The sequence below is a fragment of the Schistocerca gregaria genome, chromosome 2 (genome assembly GCF_023897955.1).
Source record: "Schistocerca gregaria isolate iqSchGreg1 chromosome 2, iqSchGreg1.2, whole genome shotgun sequence".
NCBI classification, from domain to species: Eukaryota; Metazoa; Arthropoda; class Insecta; order Orthoptera; family Acrididae; genus Schistocerca; species Schistocerca gregaria.
The window spans coordinates 885,666,983-885,683,951 of record NC_064921.1 but is presented as its reverse complement, the minus strand read 5'-3'; the positions used below and the strand labels follow the sequence as shown (position 1 = coordinate 885,683,951).

Genomic DNA, 16,969 nt, shown 5'->3' with positions numbered 1-16,969 from the left:
AATGTCTTCTGCATTACCTTTCTTAAGCAAAGGTACAACTCTTGCCTGTTTTAGCTGCTCTGGAAATGTCCCTGATGTGAAGGATTCATTTATTATATTTGTTAATGGGCCTTGTATAATCCCTATGCATTGTTTCAGTACACACATTGGTACATCATCTAAGCCTTCTGACTTTTTATTTTTTAGCTTTTGAACAGTTTTATTGACTTCATTCTCTATGGTTGGAAGTAACATCATTGTATCTAGTGCAACAATTTTTGCAGGTGTTATATTTGTTTTGGGGAATTTTTGCTGTAACTTCTCTGCAATACTTGAAAAATGCTCGTTTACATAGTTTGCTAAGTGTTGTGGATCATTTATTACCTTATCCCCCTCCCTTAGCAGTATGTTATTCTGCGTTTGTTTGCCTCTCCCCGTTTCCTTTTTTATAACATCCCAGACTGCTTTGCTTTTATTCTCTGCATTATATATTATTTTGTCATTAAATGACTTTTTTGCAGCAATCAGCACCTTCCTATAAGTCTTTTTGTATCTATGATAGAAATTTAAGAATTCTGGATCATTGTGAATCTTTTTCATGGAACTGAGGTGTTTAAGTGTTTGGGAGGACTTCTTAATACCTGCTGTTATCCATCTGTTTTTGTGAGATGTTGATACAGTCATGCATACTTTTGGAAATGCTGTTTCAAAGTTCAATTTAAACAATGTGGAGAATTTGGAGAATTTCATATTCACATTGGTTTCCTTATACACTTCATCCCAGCTTTGTTTTTCTAGTTCTTTTGAAAAATCTTTTATTTTGATTTCTGATAGATGTCGTTTATAGGCTTGTAGTTTAGGGAATGATTCGATGCCTGATTTTACTGTTGTTATTTGACAGAGATGGTCTGATAGTCCGAGATCTTTTACAGCTACATCACATTTTTCCCTGTCTATATTTGTGGCCACATGGTCAATTACTGATGCAGTCATTGTAGTAACCCTTGTTGCACTATTGACCAATAGGGACATGCCAAAACTTTGAAGGATATTTATGAAGGTGCTGCTGGATTCATTTATGATATTAGTGTTGATGTTTATGTCCCCACACAGAATTATGTTGACCTTTGTACTTGAGACTTTATCTAGAACTTCTGTTAATTTATTGAAGAAAGTGTCCACACTACCACTGGGAGATCTATACACACACAAAATAATTAATTTCTTGGTGATATCGAGCCCTGATAATTCAATAGCTGATATTTCAATGTGTTTGTCTTCACTTACTGTACTGAGGTCATGTCTAGATTTGAACTGTGTTCCTTTTCTGATATAAATGCATGATCCTCCACCCCTTGAAGTAGTTCTGCAGTAAGAGTTTGCCCTTTCATACAATGATAATACTACATGTTGGATTTCTGTGTCTCTACACCAGTGCTCAGTAATACAAATTACTGTGCAGTTCAAAGATTGGAGCTCAACTTCTAATGCTTGTATTTTATTTTTTATTGATTGCATGTTTTGATGGAGGATTGTTAAGTCTGTGAAATGCCCCATGTTACTCTTTCCGATGGTTTGTTTTTCTTTGTGACATCTGGTATGTGTGATTTTTGAAGTGTTATAATCTGTCTTGTGAGTGATTGTTTCAGTATTTTTTGAACTGCTAGAGATACTCTTTAGGCAGGGGAACCTGTTGTCTAGATTTATCCTAAAAAAGACCTACTTTTCCTACCTATGACAACAGGTATTTGACCATGTGTGGCCCGAGATCCACCCCCTATACTTTCATGAATCAGCTGTACCAATCTTCCCTTCCCAGTCCTGTTTAGGTGTAGGCCATGCCTAGTGAAACCCCATCTGTTGATAGTCCCGACGGGCACCAGAGAAACATGAGCAAAGTTGGCCGTCCTCAGAGCCATCCCCAGCCCCACATTGATTCGCCTCACAGCTCCATCAAGGCGTGGCTGATCATGACGCCGGAACAGCTCAACAAAGTGTACATTGGTGCCATGAGTCAGGGAAGCTATCTTGTCCAAGTCACCACCTATTTCATATGCCCCATCCCTGTCCAAACTGTTTCCCGACCCACCCACTATCACTACATGGTCCTCTTTTGTAAAATCCTTACATAAAGACCCTAGGTCCTCTATCACATGACTTAGCCCTGCATTTGGTTTGAAGATACTGGTGGCCTGGTACGCTGCCCCTAAACTTTCCTGTAACTGAGGGCCTACACCTCGCCCATGGCTACTACCTAGCAGCAGCACTTTCTTCTTCCTAACACTTTGTACATTCCTAGGCTTCTTGGCCTCGGTTGAAGTGTGCTGCACATTTCCTGCTCCTCGATTTACCTGAGGCTCTTCTCCACTTAACTCTGGCAGTGGCAGATACCTGTTTTTGGTGTTGATGATAAAACTATCAGATCGCGTTCTCTTTCTTCCTATCCTCCTACCAGCTGCCAGTTCCCAACCACCCTCCTCCCCCCTATTTCCCTTGATCCTTATCAGTTCCTTCCTTGCTTCCTCCAACTCTGCCTGAAGGGCACAGATTTTCCTTTCCTGCTCCCCAATCAAAATGTTCCTACTGCATACTCTGCAGTTCCAGGAGAGAGCCTCTTCTGTTCTCCCAACATTCTCCCCACTGCATCCCCCCCAGTGAAAATATTTCCTACAAGATTGGCAACAAATCCCTCTACTCACTAACCTATAACAGCTCCCACATTTCTCACTCATGGTCAGTTTCGAAAGAATAGTTAAGTTTAAAGAATGTTTTAAATTTGTCAAGGTCGCGAGATTGTATGTCTGCAAGCAAAAAAAAAAACGACACAAAGATCTTATGTGCGGTGGTTGTTGTTTTTCTACTGATTTAGAGATGCAAAAACAGAAGAATGAATTTGTAATTACTTTGCTTTTAGAGAATTTAAGTTATCAGGCGTGTTTGGTTAGGTTTTTAAACGTTTATAACTCGGAAAATTCAGACCTAGATCGCGTCTATCTAACTAGTAAACAATACGAAATGTGTGAGTTAAATACGATTTAGAAATGTTTAATTACACTTTTATTGCGACAATAGACACTGATGAAACTAGTAGCTGTCTTTTTTAAACGATTTTTGCACTATCAAGAAAACTTGAATAGAATTTGTTGTGTTTATGTCACGCAAAATTACGGGTTATGTCGCGATTATCGGGACCTCAGCTAAAGAACAAGTTTTTTCAAGAACAAGCTCTGCTTGGACGCTAATATTCAGTTGTGTGACAAGAACGGACACTACAGCAAGTAATAAAAACAAAGAATATTTAAACTTGGCACTATTTCCTCTTAAATAAGTTAATTTAGCGGACGAAGAAAATACCTGTGATCTCACTCGGCGGCCATCTTGGATTTTCCAACTTTGTGAAACCATAATGGCAGAATTTCACAGTTCATGTAGTAGTAGTAGTAGTAGTTTTATTCATCCGTAGATCTCTTTTTACAAGGATATAGGACATGTCAAAGTATTTACAAGCTTAGATCAATTTACAATAAGCTAATTCGTATACACATATATTTACAGACTTCTAGTTAGAGACAATCATTAGATTTTACTCCTGGTATACAATAATTTATTTACAAATAACTCATTAAATAATGTAATGCCACACTATTCACTCATATTTCACTATCAGTCACTGCACACACTATACACACATTGTTTTATAACACTTCACTCACTACATACACAAACACACACACACACACACACACACACAAATTAATAATAGCCAGAGGAATCATGATACCTCGAAAAGAAACATGTACATTATCATAATTTGTATGACGATTCTGATGGTGTATTCAGATATACAATATCTTTATTAGTTTAAGTTTTAGTATGTAACTGTAAATTATACAAGTAACACCCAGCAACGAATTTCCAAAATCTAAGCGGTTCATCCGATTTTGTCGATCGACGTGTCTTTAGAAAGATATTAGTATAAACCTAAATTGGTATGAATTACAGGCATGTAACTTGAATAGCACATGAGTTATTGGAGGTCAAAGTTGCCGATTACTATTGATTGCATCAGGCCATAAGTACTCCACGGTTACACGAAAAACGGTAGCAGCAGGCTTATAAATATATTTATTCGTCTATATCTTTGTTTATATCCGATATATACTATTAATGAAGAAATTGCTTAAATATTTACTGTGTTTTAGAACGCACAGAGACATTAGGCTACTGACCTACCTTTTGTTTCTATTCTATTCCTTAGATATATGTTTATTTGTTTTGTTTATGTATTTAATAATGTGTGTTAGAGTGTGTTTACGGTCCAGCCATAGGAATATTTATGTAGTTTCAAGTTATTTAAATGTAAATCTGGTATTTCATGTGTGTTTCAATATGTTTGTGAATGTGCATTGGCTTGGAGAAATGGCGGAAGCGCTCTAGCCAATCACCGCGCTCGTTAATGGGGCGACTGTGTGGAAGTGGGGGAGGAGCATCGGGTCGCACAGGCCAGAGAAAGTGCTGGATGGGAAACAGTGACAGTCGGACACAGGAAAGACTTGGAGAGTGGAGCAGTTTACACGTGGTCACGGGAGATAGAATTTTTTTGTAGGGCCAACTTGTGCACTTGTGAGATTTCCTTGACTTCTGCAGTGAAGACATAGTATGCGTTTAGAAGTGAATATCTCGCGAGCTATGTTTTCCGGACACAAAAACGTGCAGTAAGAGTTATATGTGGCGTGAACTCAAGAAAATCCTGCAGAAGCCTGTTTAGGGAACTAGGGATACTAACTACTGCTTCCCAATAAATTTATTCTTTAATGAAATTTGTCAATAAAAATATATCACTTTTTCAAACCATCAGCTCAGTTCATGGAATCAATACTAGAAATAAGAATAATCTTCACAAGGATTTAAAGTCACTTAGTCTTGTACTAAAAGGTGTGCATTATTCGGGAACACACATTTTCAACAACTTGGCAGCAACCATAAAAAGCTTAATAACCAGTGAAATTCAGTTTAAGAGAAGCCTAAAGGATTTATTGGTGGACAACTCCTTCTACTCCGTTGATGAATTTCTCAGTAGAACCAACTGATTTGTGTGTGTGTACATATAAATACAATATAACTTCTGCACAATTTCAGTGCAGTAATGTGTTCATTGTAAATAAGTGTGTGTGTGTGTGTGTGTGTGTGTGTGTGTGTGTGTAAGTACAATATATCTTCTGCACCATTTCAGTGCAGTAATGTGTTCATTGTAAGTATTATAGTCGTTGTATTACACATTTATTATCTTATAAATAAATTAAAAAAAAACTTTTTTTAATTTTAAATTCAGTGCATTAGTATTTGTAAAATGATTCTTTCATATAGTGTTCATTAAAAAATGACGATCATTCCACTTGGGACCTGTGGAATGGTACATTAGCTTATTTGTTTGAGTTGTAAATATTTGTCATGTATTGTTGTTTTTCTGGCATCTTCTGTATTCTGGAGGACTTCCTCACTATGTATCAATTGGAATGAAAGTAAATCTAATCTAATCTAATCATAACTATTTACGTAAAGTAGGAATCTATTGTTTCCCTTTTATTCAATTTATATTTTATTTAATTGCAGGACCATCGACACGAGTAAGTGTTTTGCAGTAATAAATGGCATTCTTAAAGGTACTTACGCTATCGTACTCATCATTTAAAGTCGTTAAAATAGTACCTGCAGATTGTATTTAATTGCAATATTTCATTTACAAATTTCTATGTTACCTTGAAAATTCGCAGTTGTCGAGTGATAGGAACCCTTGACCACTCAATTCATGTGTATATCCATATTGTATACTGTAGACTCAGCAGTATTTGGCTTGTAATGCGGATCCTACGTATCCCAGTCCCTAGACAACGAAACCAGCCAAAACTTTTAATATTTCAACTCTGAGTCAGAGGGTACGTAGCTGAGGGCCACACATCACATTTCATTTTGTGTTTGAAAGCCCTAATACTGTAACGTCACCTCCTTTGTACCTCACTGCGGGCACTACACCCTATGGCAGGTAACATTGCCCAGGCATTTGCCAAACCCAAACCCTTTCATCGCATTGTCACGGGGTACAGATCAAACCTGCAATGTTCGTATATAGTATTACTAGTGCCCTGCTTGACACAGTCAGGTTGTTTAAATACCTGGGCATAACACGTGACAACTGTGGTAGGGAAGGTGAATGGTCGACTTCGGTTTATTAGGAGGATTTTAGGAAAGAGTGCTTCACCTGTAAAGGAGGCCGCACGTAGGAAGCTGGTGCGACCTAGTCTTCAATACTGCTCGAGTTTTTGGAATCCGTACCTGGTCGGATTGAAGAGAGACACCCAAGCAATTCAGAGGCGGGCTTGTAGATTTATTACCGGTAGGGTAACTGCTTTGGGAACTCAAATGGGAATCTCTGGAGAGAAGGCGACGTTCTTTCAGTGAAACGCTATTGAGAAAATTTAGAGAACCGGCATTTGAAGGTGATTGCCGCATGATTCTACTGCCACCAACATACATTGCGCGCAAGGACACCGAAGATAAGATACGAGAAATTAGGGCTCATAGGGAGGCATACAGACAGTCGCTTTTCCCCCGCTCTGTTTGCCAGTGGAACAGGAAACGAAATGAGAAGATGTGGTACAGGGTACTCTCCACCAGGCACCGTACGGTGGCTTTAGGAGTGTCTACATACCGGGAGATCAAAAAGTCAGTATAAATTTGAAAACTTAATAAACCACGGAATAATGTAGATGTTGTTGTTGTTGTGGTCTTCAGTCCTGAGACAGGTTTGATGCAGCTCTCCATGCTACTCTGTCCTGTGCAAGCTTCTTCATCTCCCAGTACTTACTGCAACCTACATCCTTCTGAATCTGCTTAGTGTATTCATCTATTGGTCTCCCTCTACGATTTTTACCCTCCACGCTGTCCTCCAATACTAAATTTGTGATCCCTTGATGCCTCAAAACATGTCCTACCAACCGATCCCTTCTTCTAGTCAAGTTGTGCCACAAACTTCTCTTCTCCCCAATCCTATTCAATACCTCCTCATTAGTTACATGATCTATCCACCTTATCTTCAGCATTCTTCTGTAGCACCACATTTCGAAAGCTTCTATTCTATTCTTGTCTAAACTATTTATCGTCCATGTTTCACTTCCATACATGGCTACACTCCATACAAATACTTTCAGAATCGACTTCCTGATACATAAATCTAGACTCGATGTTAACAAATTTCACTTTTACAGAAACGCTTTCCTTGCCATTGCCAGTCTACATTTTATATCCTCTCTACTTCTACCATCATCAGTTATTTTACTTCCTAAATAGCAAAACTCCTTTACTACTTTAAGTGTCTCATTTCCTAATCTAATTCCCTCAGAGGTAAAAATTGACACACATGCTTGGAATGACATGGGGTTTTATTAGAACAAAAAAAAACAAGTTCATAAAATGTCCGACAGATGGCGCTGAACAGCAAAACGTCAGTGACTGCGCACGTCAATCGTGTATAAAAAGAGCTGTAATGAGAGAGAGAATCAGATGCGCCAGCAGTCGCAGCATGTTGACGTTATCTGAAAATGCGCTTTCAGTGAAGCTGCATTATCAGAATGGGGAATGTGCTAGTTCAGCGTTACGATCCTGTAGCCATAGGAAGGGTATTCGAACGGGGAAAGGTCCGTTGACAGATGCAGCTGTGGCGAGAATGATTTCGAAGTTCGAAGCCACGGGTTGTTTGGACGATAGACCCCGTAGTGGCCGACCGAGCACAAGGCGTAATGCTCCTAAGACAGTTCAGGAAGAAATGGAGACTGTAGCGGGTTCGTCTATGCACGGGGAAGTCAGCGCTCGTGCAGTCGCACGTCACACCATCATTCCATACACCACTGTTTGGTTGGCACTTAGGCGTATCCTCCGATGCTATCCGTACAAAATTTATCGGCATCATGAACTGTTACCTGGCGGAGGGCATTTGCGGTGTGGGCGTTTCAAAAGATGGCGGAAGATGACGATTTGTTGAGTAACGTGTTGTGGACCGACGAAGCTCATTTCACACTCCGAGGGTCTGTCAACGCCCACAACTGCAGAATTTGGGCTACCGAAAATCCTAGAATTGTCGTGGAAAGCCGGCCGCGGTGGTCTCGCGGTTCTAGGCGTGCAGTCCGGAACCGTGCGATTGCTACGGTCGCAGGTTCGAATCCTGCCTCGGACATGGATGTGTGTGATATCCTTAGGTTAGTTAGGTTTAAGTAGTTCTGAGTTCTAGGGGACTGATGACCACAGCTGTTAAGTCCCATAGTGCTCAGAGCCATTTTTTTGTCGTGGAAACTCCTTTGCACTACGAGTAAGTCACGGTATGGGTTGGATTTATCACATCTACCGTTATCGGGCCTTTTTTCTTCGAGGAAATGTGTGATTCTGGTTTTGTAACTGCTACCGTGGCGGGTGAGAGGTACGCCGATATGTTACAGAATCGCATCATCCCCAGCCTGGCTGATACACACCTGCTGGAACGTACGATTTTTATGCCGGATGGCGCTCAAGACATATTGCTAGACGCGTGAAAGGTCTCTTGCGGGCGTCGTTTGGTGACGATCGTGTGCTCAGCCACCACTTTCGTCATGCTTGGCCTCCCAGGTCATCAGACCCCAGTCCGTGCGATTATTGGCTTTGGGGTTACCTGTAGTCGCAAGTGTATCGTGATCGACCGACATCTCTAGGGATACTGAAAGACAACATCAGACGCCAATGCCTCACCATAACTCCGGACATCCTTTACAGTGCTGTTCACAACATTATTCCTCGACTGCAGCTATTGTTGAGGAATGATGGTGGACATATTGAGCATTTCCTGTAAAGAACATCATCTTTGCTCTGTCTTACTTTGTTATGCTAATTATTGCTATTCTGATCAGATGAAGCGCCATCTGTCGGACATTTTTTGAACTTTTGTATTTTTTTGGTGCTAATAAAACCCCATGTCATTCCATACATGTGTGTCAATTTGTACCTCTGTATCTCTATTATTAAGTGATTTATTCAGTTTTCAAATTTATACTGACTTTTTGATCACCCGGTATATTTAGATGCTGATTCGTTACTCCAAACCAATCCTTTCCCTTCATCCACTGCCCAGTGTCGCCACTGTTTATACCACCTCAAGCAGCGGTTAACAACGACTATAGAAATATGTGGTTTATGAGAAGCTGCTCGACCGTTGCGCCCCTCTCTTTTTAACTCCCTACGTGCAGTCACTGTGCTTGCTGGACCGCTGGTAGCACTTTGGAACTCACGAGCTACTCCTTCAGCTGATTTCATGCTATTTTTTTATGACCGGGTGGACCGGGGACCTCTGGTTTGGAGTCGAGTGGAGAACCTAAACCTGAGGCTACGTCGACTCTGTGACGAAAATGGTTGTAGATTCCTCGTCCTACGCTGTGGGGTGCAAGGTTGTAGGACGCCCTCGATAGATCAGGGGTGCACTACACACAGGAAGCAGCTCCATGGGTAGCGCAGTACTTGTGGTGTGCTCATGGGAGTTTTTTTAGATTAGGTTCCTCCCCACGGGAAACAAACCACTGGCCTGAAAAATCACCAGTTCGTGACACTGATGTGTGTGTGCCAACTGTAAAAATGGTTAGTTCGCCTAAACAGGTCATTCCAAAGGATTTATAAACGCTTAATCTCACGTTAGTAAATTGCCGAAGTGTCTGTAGCAATATCTCCGAGTTAGTCTCCGAAATAAACAGTAGCAATTCCACTATTGTATTAGGTACCGAAACTGGTTGAAACCAGACATAAAAGGCAGTGAAATTTTGAACTCGGATTGGACAATGTTTAGGAAGGATAGGACTGATGCTATGGGAGGTGGCGTGCTCATTGCAGTTAAAAGTTGTTTAAATGAAGTTGAGATCGGACTGTGAAATAGTCTGGATAAAGCTGTCAATCAGACAAGGATTGACCATTGTATTAGGATGTTTTTATAGACCACCAGCATCCGCAACAAACGTCGCAGAACGTTTCAGGGAAAGTCTTGAGTACATAGGAAGTAAATATCCAAATTATCCATTAGTTATAGGTGGAGACTTTAATCTAGCATCCATTGACTAGGAAAATTACACGTTTATAACAGGGGGCAGAACCAAAGATTCGTGTGATGTTATTCTAGGAGCGCTCTCAACACACACCCTTGAGTAATTGGTTAGAAAACCAACTCGAAATGGGACCATAGATATCTTGGCGAACAAACAGACCTGATCTTTTTGAGGAAGTTAATCTAGAAGAAGGTATTAGCGACCGTAATGTCGTTGTGGCTTCTATGTCAGAGGAAGTTGCAAAAAAAAAACAACAACAAAGAAACGGCGTACAGTTTTCTTGTTAGGGAAAACAAATAAAAGAATCATTAATGAATATCTTCATAGTCAGCTCCAAGCATTTACCGCGGGACACAAAGATATTGAGCATCTTTGGTCGGAATTTAAAGGTATTGACCACCATGTGCTAGAGAAGTATGTGTCTAGCAAAAGTGTAGGCGAGGGAAAGATCCACCTTGGTGCAACAAACATATTAGGAAGTTGCTGAGAAAGCAGAGAATTTTGCACAGTCGTTTTAAACGTAGTCACTGCCCCGCTGACAAACAGAAATTATGCGAAATGAAAGGAGCTGTCAGAAGGACAATGAGAGATTCTTTTAACGAATTTGAAAGCAATATTTTATTTGCAGATTCTAAAAATAACCCCCAAAAATTTTGGTCGTACGTGAAATCTATGAACGCTACAAATAATTCAACGCCTTCTCTTGCTGACAGTAAAGGTAACGTACCTGATGATGGTAAACAGAAGGCCTAAATTCTGAACCTAGCTTTCAAAAACCCGTTTGCGGTAGAGGACTGCAGCACCATTCTCCCTTTCAATTATCGAACAAACGAAAGGATGGCTAACATAGTGTTTCGTGTGTCTGGGATTGTAAACCAGTTAAGATCCTTAGACGCGAGGAAGGCATCTGGCCCAGACGGTTTCCACGTAAGATTTTATGTTGACTATGCTACAAATATAGCACCATTCTTATCCATCATCTATCAGAGATAATTGGAACAGCGGAAAGTTCAACGGGACTAGAAGAAGGCCCAGGTCATAGCAATCTATAAAAAAGGGTAGAAAATCTGATGCAGGTAATTACCGGCCAATTTTACTGACAGCGATTTGTTGTAGAATCATGGAACATATTTTTGTTCAGACATAATGACCTTTCTAGACTCTGAGAAGCTCATCTGCAGAAACCAGCACGGTTTTAGGAAATAGCTGTCATGCGAGACACAGCTGGCCCTCTTTGTGCGTGACATACAACAGGCTCTAGATACCGGCTCCCAGGTTGATGCCATATTTCTCGACTTTCGAAAGGCGTTCGACTCAGTTCCGCACTGTCGCTTGCTACAAAAAGTGCGCGCTTACGGTCTATCCGATGACATATGCGGTTGGGTAGAAAGTTTTCTAACAGACAGGGAGCAGTATGTCGTCCTGAACGGGTGACTTCAACAGAAACAAGCGTAACTTCAGATGTACCCCAGGGCAGCGTAATAGGTCCTCTGCTTTTTACGATTTACATAAACGATCTGGTTGATGGTAGTGGCAGCGGCCGGAGACTGTTAGTCGATGATGCTGTAGTCTACAGGGAAGTAGTATCACACGAAAGTTGTGAACAAATCGAGGATTTGCAGAAAATAAATGGGTGGTGTAATGACTGATAGTTATCTCTCAATACTAGTAAGTACAACCTACTACGTATATCAAGGCGAAAATCCCCATTATTGTACGAGTACAAAATAAATGCCCAGTATTTGGAAGCGGTAACGACCGTCAAGTATCTGGGTGTGACTATTCGAAATGATCTCAAATGGAATGATCAGATTACACGAGTAACGGGTAAGGCGAACTCTAGATTGCGGTTTATTGGTAGAATCCTGAAGCGATGCAGTCGTTCAGCAAAGGAAAGAGCTTACAATACGTCAGTTCGTCTAGTCTTGGAATATTCGTCTGTATGCGATCCTTACCAGTTGGGTGTGATTCAAGAGATTGAGAAGGTCCAAAGAAAAGCGGCAAGGTTCGTGACTGGTACATTTAGCCATCGCGAGAGCGTTACAAATCTAGAAAGTTTGAAGTGGGACACACTTGCAGATAGACCGCGCGCTAAACAGAAGGGGCTGCTCACTAAATTCCGAAATCCCATCTTCACCGAGGATGTAGAGCATATATTATTACCACCAACTTCTCAAATCGCGCAGTGATCACCATTGAAAGATAAGGGAAATAAGAGCTCGTACTGAGGCGTTCAGGCAGTCGTTTTTCCCTCGTGGTATCCGCGAGTGGAACAGAGGGGGGAAATATGATTTTGGCGCGAATTGTGCCCTCCGCCACACACCGCTTGGTAGCTAGCGGAGTATATATGTAGATATGCAAATGTAGATGTATACCACTCTCCTCAATGCTCGACGGCCCCTGTCCCTTAGTAAAAACGGTCTGCCTGGTCTTGACTTAATTGCTGTTTTTCTTTCGCGTTTCTACTTCACAGCCACATCACCGTCGACGTGGGCAGCTTTAGATAGACTTTAGATGACATCCTACAGACAACACAACAGTTTCCGCCTCCTTCTGTTCTTGTGGGTCCGCTTCTCGTGACCTCTAGTGGTCAATTCCGCATTGCAAAGGGTTGCCCGGATACATTTGACTAGGTAGTTTATGCGCCGTCTCCTTTACAAGTGAAGCACTCTTTCCTAAAATTCTTCGTCCTTGAAGTCAAGAGCCTCCTTTCAACGTTGTTGGCCAAATCGTTATGTTCAGAGCTCATATCAATAAAGAGCAGTGGGCGAAATAATTAATCTACATCTACATCTACATTTATACTCCGCAAGCCACCCAACGGTGTGTGACGGAGGGCACTTGACGTGCAAATCTATAAAATATACCATCTATAGCAATCTATAAAAAGGGTGCAAAATCGGATGCACATAATTACCGGCCAATTTCACTGACATCGATTTGTTGTACAATCATGGCATATATTTTGTGTTCAGACATAATGACCTTTCTAGACTCTGAGAAGCTCATCTGCAGAAACCAGCACGGTTTTAGGAAACAGCGGTCATGCGAGACACAGCTGGCCCTCTTTGTGCATGATATACAACAGGCTCTAGATACCAGCTCCCAAGTTGATACCATATTTCTCGACTTTCGATTCACTTCACGATGTATCAGTGCCATGCGTCACTGCTCCGAGCGCTTGAAGTGTGGGTAACTGGAAGTGAGCGACAGTTACCAACAAGCAGTTGGTAACAGGGTTTCCCTTTTCGCCAGGTAACCTAACAATCCAGGAAGGCGACCAGTATTTCGGATGGGAACTGCTGATAGAAAGTGGAAGGAGAACATTCCTCTAGTAACTTCAATTTTACAACTGTTAAATCATAGGCCGGCCTCTATGGCCGAGCTGTTCTAGGCGCTTCAGTCCGGAACCGCGCTGCTGCTACGGTCGCAGGTTGGAGTCCTGCCTCGGGCATCGATGTGTATGATGTCCTTAGGTTAGTAAGGTTTAAGTAGTTCCAAGTCCAGGGGACTGATGACCTCAGATATTAAGTCCCATAGTGCTTAGAGCCATTTTTTGTTAAATCATAACAGCACTGAAGCTGACACGATGCTATATATAAAACACCGAAGACAGATAGCCGTAAAAGTAATTCGATCGGAATAAAAAGACAGTTTTTGTGAGACGCGGCACTTGGTGGATTATTGTGTCTTGAACTGACCAACCCAAGGGTTAGCGATCGTTATAACGTCTTGCTAAGGCGTCGATACCAGTAACGACACCATTTATTTGATCCAAGATAAATTTAAAAAACTCGTATGCACTGAAGCAACGAATGCTTCATGCTTTCGTGAAAGTGCTCTATTGACATGTTTAAGAATAGTAGTTAATGTCGTTACACACAACAGAATAGTACAAAGTGTCATTCACATACTATGCTAGACAGGGCGTTCACGTCACTACATTTGGGAGCGCTCTGAAGTCTACATCTACATAAATACTCCACAATCCACCATCGGTGCGTGGCGGAGGGTACCTCGTACCACAACTAGCATCTTCTCTCCCTGTTCCACTCCCAAACAGAACGAGGGAAAAATGGCTGCCTATATGTCTCTGTACGAGCCCTAATCTCTCTTATCTTTGTGGTCTTTCCGCGACATGTAAGTTGGCGGCAGTTAAACTGTGCTGCAGTCAGCCTCAAATTCTGGTTATCTAAATTACCTCAGTAGCGATTCACGAAAAGAACGCCTCCTTTCCTGCAGAGGCTCCCACCCGAATTCCTGAAGCACTTCCGTAACACTCGCGTGATGATTAAACCTATCAGTGACAAATCTAGCAGCCCGCCTCTGAATTGCTTCTATGTCCTCCCTCAATCCGACCTGACAGGGATCCCAAACGCTCGAGCAGTATTCAAGAATAGGTTGTATTAGTGTTTTATGAGCGGTCTCCTTTACAGATGAACCACATCTTCCCAGAATTCTACCAATGAACCGAAGACGACTATCCGCCTTCCCCACAACTGCCATTACATGTTTGTCCCACTTCATATCGCTCTGCAATACGCCCAAGTATTTAATCGATGTGACTGTGTCAAGCGCTACACTACTAATGGAGTATTCAAACATTACGGGATTCTTTTTCTTATTCATCTGCATTAATTTACATTTATCTATATTTATAGTTAGCTGCCATTCTTTACACTAATCACAAATCCTGTCCTTCCCGGGTTCGATTCCCGGCGGGGATAGGGATATTCTCTGCCTCGTGATGAGTGGGTGTTGTGTGATGTCCTTAGGTTAGTTCGGTTTAAGTAGTTCGAAATTAAAGGGGACTGATGACCATAGATGTTAAGTCCCATAGTGCTCAGAGCCATTTCGAACAAATCCTATCCAAATCATCTTGTATCCTCCTACAGTCACTCAACGACGACACCTTCCCGTACACCACAGCATCATCAGCAAACAGCCGCACATTGCTATCCACCCTATCCAAAAGATCATTTATGTAGATAGAAAACAACAACGGACCTACCACACTTCCCTGGGGCACTCCAGATGATACCTTCACCTCCGATGAACACTCACCATCGAGGACAACGTACTGGGTTCTATTACTTAAGAAGTCTTCGAGCCAGTCTCATATTTGGGAACCAATCCCATATGCTCGTACCTTAGTTAGGAGACTACAGTGGGGCACCGAGTCAAACGCTTTCCGGAGGTCAAGGAATATGGCATCCGTCTCATACCGTTCATCCATGGCTCGCAAGATATCATGTGAAAAAAGGGCGGGTTTGTTTCACAGGAGCGATGCTTTCTAAAGCCGTGCTGATGCATGGACAGCAACTTCTCTGTCTCAAGGAAATTCATTATATTCGAACTGAGAATATGTTCCAGAATCCTGCAACAAACCGATGTTAAGGATATTGGTCTGTAATTTTGGGGATCCGTCCTTCTACCCTTCTTATATACAGGCGTCACCTGCGCTTTTTTCCATTCGCTCGGGACTTTATGTTGGGCAACAGATTCGCGATAAATGCAAACTAAGTAAGGAGCCAATGCAGAAGAGTACTCTCTGTAAAACCGAATTGGAATACCATCGGGACCTGGCGATTTATTTATTTTCAACCCATTCAGCTGCTTCACAACCCCAAGGATGTCTGTCACTATGTCTCCATACGGGAATCTGTACGAGTCTTCTGTCTTCCAAACATTTGCAAGAAAGATCTGCATGTATTGTATTGATCAACAGACCTATCGCTCCAGGGTCCTGCGAAAGCGACAGCGACGGCGGGCAGCAGGAACTGCAGGAAGGGCTTCCAGGTGGCGATGCCGGAGACGAGGGCCTGCGCCGCCTGCTCGTCTGGACACTGCTGGCCCATCTCCTCTGGCTGCGCATCTGGCCAGCACGCCTGGGGACAGCAATACGTCTGGGTGAGGCAGAGGCAGAGTAGAGAAACAGATGGGGAACAGAAAGAGAAAGAGAAAAGTTAGAGGGGATGTGGATGAGTCAGAGAGAGAAAGTTAAAAAGTTGAAGTGAGCGAGTGGAGAGAGAGAGTGAGGGGAGAAAATGAAAGAGCTGAAGTGAGGGAGAGGGGAAAGAGGGAAAGAGAGAAAGAGAGAGAGAGAGAGAGAGAGAGAGAGAGAGAGAGAGAGAGAGAGAGAGAGAGAAGGGGAAGCATTTGGAAGGGAATTAGATGAGTGAGGGGAAGAGAGAAAGAGAAGGGGATTTGCTCGCAAACAGGTAGCATTTTCATCTAGAACTTTCAGAGTGCAATACTTTTCACCTATAACACTTGACAACATTTTATGCTAACACTGAATGGCATTAGCTTAGCAAGTAATGTAAATTATATTTATTCATCTACACTCCAAGACAAAAAAAAAATAGACGCACCATGAAGCAATTATCCGAATAGGACGGAAATCGGTAGATGAGATGTACATGTAAAGACAAAAAAATTATTACGATTTCAGAAAAATTTGACGATTTAAAAGAACTTTGCAAGGTGTGGATGAGTGAGAGGGAGAATGTTAAAGAAGTTTAAGTGAGGGAGAGGAGAGGGAGAGAGAGAGAGAGAGAGAGAGAGAGAGAGAGAGAGAGAGAGAGAGAGACTAGGGGAGAAAGTGAAGGGGCTGAAATGTCTCCTCACTACGTTAAAGGGGTGACAGTTACACTATCGTAGCAGTATGTATTTCCACCATTTTACGTATCCCTCTTCTGCCGTTGCAAAAGAAACAAAAAAGATTTGGGAAAACTAGACTTGCATTGCACATAGCAATGCAAGAAATTAATTCTTATGTCATATCAGAACTCATTGTAGTTCTGGACAGTGCTGTACCAGAACCCAAACATTTTACAAATGTCACAAGTCGCTTGCACTGACTTAATACATGGCAA

At 41.9% G+C, this 16,969-nt stretch overlaps 1 protein-coding gene across 4 annotated transcripts in view; it reads right to left on the bottom strand.

The window, feature by feature from the left end:
- The window catches only part of LOC126335312 (solute carrier family 46 member 3-like), a 458,236-nt gene that overhangs the window by 103,738 nt on the left and 337,529 nt on the right, over positions 1–16,969 (bottom strand). For all 4 annotated transcript variants that reach the window (XM_049998458.1, XM_049998456.1, XM_049998455.1 and 1 more), the window contains exon 3: positions 15,822–15,979. In XM_049998458.1, the coding sequence (XP_049854415.1) occupies positions 15,822–15,979 (158 nt within the window). The remainder of the gene's footprint in view (positions 1–15,821; positions 15,980–16,969) is intronic.